Genomic DNA, 10,404 nt, shown 5'->3' with positions numbered 1-10,404 from the left:
TAAAATTTTGAATGCGAATCAACAAACGAGATGACATGGCCTTTCACCTGTGACCCGTCTAGAAAGAGTTAAAGACAAGAAGCAATCTGCTAAAGCACAAGAAATAGCCAGAGAAGGGTTGAAGATAATCAATAAGACAAAGCTGCAGGGCTGAAGATTACCAGCTGAAAATACTTATTACAAATTTCTGTTCCCTTTATAGTTTATAATTCAAATTTTTATACTAAGTTTTAACTTCTTAACTTCAAAAAGATATATGCAAGAAAACCCGAATCTTAATTTTTGTATCTGAGCTCCAATTTCTCCATTTCAGACTTTTCTAAGACTTAACAAGCAAGAATGTAAAATCTGAATCTCCTACCTTTTTGATTTGCTGTTGTTAATAAATTTGTCAAACCCACCAGAGGAGCCCCTCCCTTTTCTCTCTAATTTTTGAGATTGTTTTCTAATCAACTTTACATGGCTGATGGGCAGGTATATAAACAATGGAAAGTTTGAACAATTTGGTCAAAGTAGTATTCCATGACTATGTTCAATTACAAGCTTCCTACCTACAAAATATATCAATTTATTTTTTTAAAAGGACTACTTTAAATTAGAATGTGCTTTTTCTTTCTTTTTTATATATTAATGATGACTGTGACTTTGAAAAACTAAATAAACACAGCCTACAAGCAGGCTATGTTGTCAAGTACAAATGTACAATTACAACCCTCTTACCCATCAGCTATCTCGTTTTCATTTTTAATTTAGGACAACATACAGAAAATCAATTTAGAACACATGCTTTTTTCTTTTTATATGTTCTGCAGATATGCTCACTAATGAGTAGGGAAAATTCTAGTTCCACATTACACTTAAATGAGTTTATTTTTTTGCATCTCTCTTGCTCATAAAGGCAGGTAAAATATTATTGCCTTGCATCAGCTGCAGATAATAAGAGGGCCTTTGTAATCACCACATTCTGTGTATCTCCAACTGAACTAAGGTGGTCACATACAAGATACTGGCTGTGAACTTTTTCCTTCAAGATTTTCAACTTCAATCTGATGATTCACTGAAAAGCTTCTCTCCACTGAGGCATTTCCATGTGAGAGGAGCAACAAGACTTTCAAAACTACCCACAGCTTTTCAAAGCTTTGCAACCTGCCATGAACTGGATCCAGTCTTTAGGGGACTTTTTTCTTTCTTTTGTCAAGAACTAACACCTTAAAATGTTACAAATATTTTTTGTAACCTCATTACCTTGTAGTTTTCAGTACATTAATAAAAATATTCAGCATTTTTCTGACTACAATTTATTTGGTGTCAATGCTGTATTAAACATACCATAGCACTAGCCTTGACTGTTTAGTGTAAAAACATTTTTGAGTAATCAACAACCATACATGTTCAAAGAAAAAAGATATGATTGACATAACCTGTAAAGAAATCTTACATTTGAATATAGAAAGAAACATGGAAAGGAAATTAAAGTACCAAAAGTAAAGATTATGATATTTCACAACCTTTAACAACTTATTTATTCCTCAAAAGTTTAATGCTGCAATTCACATTAACTATGTTTATAATTTGTTTTTGAAAGTACATTTTTTTAATCTCGCAAAGACTTTTACAAATTTTACAAAACTGTCTGTGTGAACATTGGTGGTTTAATTTAGTTCAAGGTTTGCAAAAATCCTATATACTAGAAAACATAAATATCCACTAGTTACTGTTACAATATTTTCCTATTTTACTAAACTTTAAATTTGAATATTATTTAGTATGAAGAAAGAAAAAGTTCTATAAACTACTGATTTACCTGTATTGGCGCTGGTCTTAAAGCAAATATCTCATTACGGGCTCCTTTAGTATACCCATTCATATTGACAAGAATATGAATGCCATCAGCATGTATACGATCTGCTGCCTTTCCATTGCATGGAATCTAAATTAAAAACACTGGTATTGAAATTCATATGGAACCTAAGTTTGTTTTATTATGAAAAAAACATTAATTTCAAGAGAATCAATGTAAATGCTACTAAAATATTAACTCTTTCCATATGGAAGGTAAGGTGCCTTGTACTTTGATAATGTATGTATTTTGTAGATTATCAGTGTACATTACTAGTCTTTTGAACCCAAAATATCAGATTTTTCATGTAAGAATTTTTACTAAATTTCTCCATGAATATATGAAGTCAGAGTGTTGACTTTTCTTCATCTGAAATATCTCAGATTTCACTTGTGTAATCTTTGAAACCTGCTAAGTAAACATTATGCATTTTTTTTTCAGAAAATATTTTAATTTATCTGTTACTTTCTCTATCCTAACTCTATAAGAGTTTTGTAAAAAAAAAAACCTCATGAAAAATATCTAAATTACACAGTTTCTTCTTTGTAGAATAACTTCAAGTTGTAATGTGAAACTACAATTGCTTATATTAAAAGCTTAAAGTTCCTAACAGCATACATCAATTTATAGTTAATTTCATTGACCTCTGAACCATGTAACTAATAATCCTGCCACACGAGTTACAAATCACTCGACAAATATGCAGCTCACGTTATCGTATCAAATTATGTAATGCATGAAGTGCTTGCAAAATTTATCTTAAGATTTTTCTATTACTATTGTTTTTCATTATGTTACTTAACCAAATAAGTTTCCAAGTTTTTACATTTTAGTTCCTTTTATAATAATAAGTAAAAAGTACACAATAAACAAGAAATACAGTAATTACCTGAATCATCATGTTTTTTGCTGTTGACTGTTGATGAAATTTAAGTCTACTTTGTTATACTAATGGTAATACATTAAATATTTTTTTATTTAATTAAATAATGCATCTCAGAACACAAAATAACAACACCTAAAACGCAAACAATGTCCTATTACTATCATAATTTTTCTAGCATTCTAACTATGCGATAAGAGCCACTAAGCTCGTCAATATGTTTTCCTTGGGAATAAAGTTTCGAACTTGAAGCAAAATAGACTATGCTCTCCAAAAAATCAAGTTAACCATAAATTACTAATTATAGTATAGATTTTACTAAGGTAGTCTAATTTTTATAGCCTTCAATCTTCTTTGTTTACAGATATATAAACTAGAATTTTAAACCCCCTTATCACCCCCCCCATCTCAATTTGCCAATAATCCTTTCTGATGTTTTCTATTACATCATTTATAATCAATAGAAAGTTTTAATTTACAGAATAATGTATAATGCTACATTCTAATACTGGAAATAAACAACCTTATAACATCAAATTTGTTATTTTTCTTTAACTGGCCATTCAATGTTTCACATTACACCTTCTTCAGGAGCATTCCAAACACAAACCAGAACTGACAGTATAAAGCTTCAAACAGTTTACATAATAATTTCTAATTTAATCTACAGCATGCATTTCTACAGAATGTGCTTTACATACTTAGTAATGCCTATTGTTTAAAAATTGTATTGTTGAAATAATTAACTGCTACCTGTAATTAAAAAAAGTTTATCCACATTACAGATTGAAATAACAAAAGTTAAGATGAAAAAATAAAATAATTATTATCATGGGCACCTTTCTTTGTCCCTATTTATTTGTGGTCATAGATGTTCGATGAGAAGAGCTTTAAATTTTCTATCAGTATACTTTGTGACTTTGGTAAGGATTTGTACAGAGACTGGTGGTTTCATGTCAGGTGTTATTTGTCCAAGATTAGTTAAGAAATGACATGCAACTGTAATTCTTTCATGTTTTTTGCTGTTTATAAAGAGAGTCAACATGTTCTCTTATACTTGTTACATCAACCAAATGTTCTAGTCTTTCTACATCAAACAAATTTTCAAGAACTATGATGTCCAAAAATGAGCATCACACCTCCAACACAATAAAACACAGATAAACCAAGAGTAGAAAAGATAATATAAAAAAGATTACTTTTGCAGTACATCTAACTGGCAAAACTATCTCCAAGGAAATAAATACTACAATTACGAAATCTGAACAGCCAATTAATCCTATCACAATGGTTTGTTTGTTTTTGAATTTATGCACAAAGCTACACAAAGGGCTATCTGTGCTCTGCCCACCACGGGTATCAAAACCCGGTTTCTAGCATTTTAAGTCCGCAGACATACCGCTGTGCCACTGGGGGGGCCCTATCACAATGGGCTAGTGTATTTTACACTACCTTGTAACCACCGTGTAACCATTGTGGTATACATTCTATGGCTCTGAAAGTACTTAATGAAGCTTCATAAAATATGGCAATCTTTCAGTAAAGATCAAAGTCTTTTGTAGACAATAAAATCTGGATTTTTAATTAAGTATTTTTACTATAATTTTGTCTGTAAATATATTGTATCAAAGTGAATTTCATATTAAGATTAAAAATACTTTTCATCTGAGAATTTTCAAATTTCATTTGCATTATCCCTAAAACCTCCTAAATGAATAAATAATTTTTTAATTTTTTTTTCTAGAAAAACTTTTATATTGTATCTGTTATTTACTATACTATAATTCTATATAGGGATGGTCAATTTGAATAAGCTCCTTACCATCATAAAAAAAAATCTAGAAATAATTCTAAATTTCCATTTTTTGTGTTTCTGGAATGACTACAAACTGTAACAGGAAACCAAGAATGTTTATCCTAAGTAGCTTAAAGCTTGTAACAGTATACATCTATTTATAATGAATTTTTTTGTTTTATTCACTTTTCAACTGTGTGTAATAATCCTGCCACTCAAGTTGTTAATAACTCTGTGAACATGTACCTCACATTACTCTATTGAATTACCTAACATATGAGCTACTTGCTAGCATATCCCATGAAGAATTATTATTATTATGTAATATAACCTAATAATTTCCAAATCTTTACATTTTAGTGAGTCTTGTAATAATAAATAGAGAATACATGAAAAACAAGAAATATACAACTCACCTGGGCTTTTTTTTTTTGCTGTCAACTGTCAATGATACTTAACCATACTTTTTTTCCCTTTATTATACAAGTGGTACTATCACATAAATTTTTTATTTTATAAAATACTGCACCAAACACAGAACAATAACACATAAAAAGCAGACAATGTCCTATAAGTATCATAATACTTCTGGCTTTGTAGCTAAGCAATGAGTCATTAAAAATTCAACTGAGTTCATTAATGTGTTTCCCATGTCAATAAAGTTTGAACTGTAAGCGAAATAGACAATTCTCTGTAGAGAAAACACCATAATATAATACGTCATTTGATAGATTAAAGCTTTAGCTTCCTAATGGTTATAACTAATATATTATTAAATGATGCAGATAACTATTAGCCTTTTCTGAAAAAGTGGATGCAGCAGGTGGGTGTGGCAGGAGGAGTCGGATTTTCTAGTTTATGGCTCTGAAACTAAATAAGATTGAATGCTATTAAAACCATGCTTTGCCTGAGTAATAACTATATTGAGTAATTTAAGTTAAATTCCTTACTTCTCAGAGGTGAGAGAAGAGAGCAAATGTTACAGTTCTCATACTAGGGGAGACTGAGGAAGTTTTTTTAAACATTTCCTTACAAAATTTAAGAACTTAAAACTTAACTCCAATGTTGTTTGCTAGCTTACATGTAACATCTGCAATCATAATTACATTGGAGAAACTGGAAAAACCCTACACAAAACTTGCACTCAGGCAAGTCAACACTTTGAGTGAGTTTGACTCCATATATTCATAGAAAAATTTTTGATTAAAAATAATAATAATAAAAAACATAACACACTCCCATTCAAATTTTTTCTTGTGTGTGTGAAAGATCAGGTATATTTGACAGCTGCGCATATCATGGATCTCTGCCAAAGAATAATTGATGCAATAAGGAATGTAACTCCCGAGATGCTGAACAACACCTGGAGGGAGGTAGAATTTTTGCTTAGACATTATTTGATCAACAAACAGTGCACATGTGGAATTAGACTAACACAAGAAAAAAAACTATGAATAGTTCATCAAGTTAAATAAAGCCAGGGTTTTTTGAGTTATTAATTTTTAAAATGGGTCAGCTAATTTATTGACACCTTGTATGACTAATCTCTAGTTACTTTGGTGGTTACATTGCACCTAATATGTACAGAAAGAGTTAGCATTCTGTGCTCAAAACCTTTCTGAAAGGCATATTAACAATTTCTTTCTAGTCTATACAAGTTTTACTAACAAAACTGCAACACTGAATAGCATTTTGTTGGTTTAATAATGTTATTTACGAACCCTTAAGTAACAGTTACAAAAAGCAGCAAAAAACACCACCCTACAGGCAGCTGTTTGTGCTTAGTAATTACTAATCACGGCATTCATACCTCATTGAAAAAAAAAAAGTTTAGAAAAACTTAACATTTTATAAAAAAGAATTTTTGTTTGGGAAGTACTGCATGGGAAAAGTGTTTGGATTGTTCTCTTTAGTCATACGCAACTCATTGCATCAAAATGATTCAATGTACAAATGCTCAAAATTTTCATAAATCTTCCTGTAATAAATTGTAATATATTGAAAGTGGTATTTATTGAAATTTTTTTTTTCAAAATTTCTCAATCTTGAATACTGAAAGTGATTGTTTATGGATTTTTGTTTGCAGTGCCATTCAACAGATGGTACAGGAGTTTTGGTTACATACATAGATACTGACATACACGCTACTTCCATTATAGTAAGATAATGAAGATTTGTAAACTTCAACTAGCTATCACAGTGTACAAGCAAATCAATATACAAGAACCACTGCTAATTTTATGAAATATATATAGATATGAGTCACAATAATAACTGGCTTCTCCCATACTTGTTCCTCATCAAATTAACTACTGGAAGAATGAATTCTTTATATTCTATTGAATGAAACTGATTCACCTGAGCAGCTCTGCTTACCATATTTAAATACTTACAATATGGTTTTGGTAATTTGAAGAATTGATAAAGAAAAAAATGTAGGAAGAAAATCACACACACAGCTGTACTCCCATACGTCAAATGTTTCTTTGAAAACATACAGAAGATATCTAAACAGCAGAGTCAGAACAGCATTCAAAAACCACAACACAACAGGATATTGGTACACACCAACACAAAAATAGCAAAAGCACCATTTACAACATCCCTGTGAATGTGAACTCCAACACATCAGAGAAAAAAAAAATACCAGCAAAAGTCAGAATTCAGGAACATAATAGACACAGAAATGCTCCATAATATTAATTCATCTGCAATAGCCTTCATGCCAGAAGACCATACAATAAAATGGAATAATACTACAATGATGTGATATGAATTACACAGATGAATCAACCCTTTTCATACAGGTAGAGGTCAGAATGAACATCATCACACTTGTAGACTTACATTCAAAATGTTAATATTATACACTATTTAATTTCTTAATTTTAAAATAAATATAAAAAAATGCTAAATATTGATTTTTGTGTGTCATGTAGTACATTGTTTTCTGCTTTTGGTCAGATTACATTTTACGATGCCCACAATGCAATGTCTATAGTTTCTTACAAATTACCAATATTGACAAACTAGAATATAAAATAAGAATCTCCTATCTTTTCTATTTGTTGAGATATCGTTATATTTAGCAAATCCACCATAGTGGCTCTGCATACCTCTTCCTCTTTTGAAAACACTTGTTTACCTTATCCCACTTCTCAACTACATGTTTATAACCAATCAGAATTGCCCATTTTGAACTATGCAAATCCTGCCAGTCTTCTTAAAGTAGTTACATAGGTAAAGCCATTATTTCTCTTGCAGAGTTTGAAGAGTAGTGGTCAAGATGAAATGGTGATAAGAAACGAGATTTTTTACACATAAATACAGTTTAGTTAGGAAGCTTGATAAATTACAGTGGAATTTTGTGCTATCTGTATGGTAATTTATAATTCTTTATTTCATATATAAAATCTACATTTCTTTTACATCCTCTATGTTTGAAATTTGATGAGGCTCAGTAAGTACCAAGCATGAGAACAAAAAAAAACTTTATAAACTTTGAAAGTAGTAGATTGTTTTCGATATATTTTTTTATTGTTCTATATTTCAAGAAAAGAATTTATTTATTTATATGTATAGACACACACACACACATGTAATGTTCTTGTATTTTACAATATATTGGCATGTTAGTACTAAGATGAGTCAGATATTTGAACTCTGTAAAAGCCAATTTTATGTTATTCTATATGGTAATGCAAGCTGCATCTACACCTCACGATTTACAACTTTTGTGGCAGTATTATTGGACAGACACAGTGTAAAGGTCAATGAAACAAAAAATTAGTAAATATAAATAGATGTATACTATTACAATATTTAAGCTATTTAGAATAAACATTTGTGGTCTTGCTTTACAATTTGCAGTCATTCTAGAATGAAAAATACTAATTTAGATCCATTTCCTAATAGGGTTGAGGTAGAGAAAATAACAGAAGAAATATAGTTTTTCTATATATATATAAAAGAGGTTTGATAGTTATGTAGTACGTTATAGAGTATACAAATGAAATCTGACAATTTTAAAGCCTTTAAAATCAAAGTTATTTTGCATGTTGGACAGTTAACATTCCAAAAGAAAAAATTCACAGGCAAATCTTTAATTAAAAAACCTGATAATCTGTGAAATGTTATTGAAGATATGCCTACATTATCAAAAGTTATAGTATGACTACTCTCATGGTTACTTTGGTAATTGTGAGCTGTACAATCCAACCAGCTTGTAGTCAAAGAATTAAAATATTTAATTATTCTTCATGAGGTAACTGGAAAATGTTCAAATAAAACTGAAGCAACCTCTTATATAATTAAAAATATATATATATACTGGGGTCAGAATTGCTATAAGGTCAACTATTATTAATTTGTTACTTTTATTTTGATATCTATGTATTAATAAAAATATGTGCGTGTATATACATTTTTAGCTTACATTTTGGTTGCTAACATCTTCAGGGAAGGACTATTTGTGCAGTAGTACTAGCCAGTTTTCAAACTTGGGTTGTCTTTATAGATGCTAGTGTGCAGGCCTAGAACCATCTCTATTAGAATTTTGATTAAGCTATTTTGAGCACTTTCTGTAGGAGTTACAGATTTTGCTGACTTCTGTTTTAGATTGTGTTATCAGTTAGTTTTTTCTGTCTTTAACTCTTTGACTATAGGTCAGGGTGCATTGCACCCAGCCCTTAACCATGGAAGTAGGCATACAATACTTTTGATAATGTATGTGTATCTTCACAAAATTTGCATATTATCAGTAAATGTTACAAAGATTTCATACACAAAATATCAGGGTTTTTAATTAACTTTAAAGTTATTTTAATTAAAGATCTGCTCATGATTTTCTTTTCTTTTGGAATGTTGACTATTCAAAATGGAAAGTAATTTGAAAATGTTATGTGAAAATTGACAAATTTCATTTGTGTAATCTCTATAATCTCTTAAATAACTATCAAAATTTTTTTTTCTGAAAAAAACTTTATATTTTATGTGTCAATTTCTCTAACCTAACTCTGTATGAGGTTCGTCAATTTGATTGATCTAGTAATCACCTTAAAATATAGGAAATAAATCTAAATTATGCTTTTTTTGTTGTTCTAGAATGACTGCAAATTGTAAGAGGGAACCACAGATGTTTATTCTAAATAACTTAAATCTTGTAACAGTATACATCTGTATATATATATTTTTGTTTTATTAACCTTTGAACTCTCTCTGACTAATAATATCACCACACAAGTTGTATATCATGTGGTGCACGTGCAGTTTCATTACTGGATTGGATAACAAACTTGGAATTTACACAAGTGTACCAGTATTGTGTAAAATACAATCACCTTTGGTTACCATCATTAGGGATGCACAGGTAGTAAAATTTGGCCGAATGCCAGGTCCGGGTTCTCCCCTTGCCTCTCCCCAAAAAAACAAACAATCAACACATACAAAAATTAGAAACAAAAACGAAATTGACATTTATTACATTTAACCAAATAATCACCAACAGAACATTCAAATTTTACTTTCAACTTTAAATGCCTAGCCCCAACTTCTCAAACCTTAACCTCTATTATTCTCAAAACTCCTACCTTCCCCAGAAATCCACTTCTCAAGCCATTCCTGTTATTAACCTCTATTGCTCTGTGAATCCCCAACTTTCAGCGAGCGGTCAGTTTTTGTTGCTCGGAACACTTTTTTTTTATTATAACTAAACAAATTATTGACTGTAACTTTCAGTACCGCATCAGTTGCCACAAAGATTAGAGCTTAAATGCTTAACTTCAACACTCAACCGGAGCCAAATATTAACATGTAGCCCAATACCCGGCCTGAGTCAAATATATATATATATATATATATATATATATATATTGTATGTATTATATA

The 10,404-nt window shown here is 30.2% G+C and overlaps 1 protein-coding gene across 12 annotated transcripts in view; it reads right to left on the bottom strand.

Moving 5' to 3' along the window:
- LOC106466240 (UDP-N-acetylglucosamine--peptide N-acetylglucosaminyltransferase 110 kDa subunit) overlaps positions 1-10,404 on the bottom strand; it is a 108,979-nt gene that overhangs the window by 11,490 nt on the left and 87,085 nt on the right. For all 12 annotated transcript variants that reach the window (XM_013926492.2, XM_013926494.2, XM_022394216.1 and 9 more), the window contains one exon: positions 1,805-1,930. In XM_013926492.2, coding sequence (XP_013781946.1) covers positions 1,805-1,930 — 126 coding nt within the window. The remainder of the gene's footprint in view (positions 1-1,804; positions 1,931-10,404) is intronic.

The sequence above is a fragment of the Limulus polyphemus genome, unplaced genomic scaffold (genome assembly GCF_000517525.1).
Source record: "Limulus polyphemus unplaced genomic scaffold, Limulus_polyphemus-2.1.2 Scaffold2202, whole genome shotgun sequence".
Lineage (NCBI taxonomy): Eukaryota > Metazoa > Arthropoda > Merostomata > Xiphosura > Limulidae > Limulus > Limulus polyphemus.
This window is presented reverse-complemented; position numbering and strand designations above follow the sequence as displayed.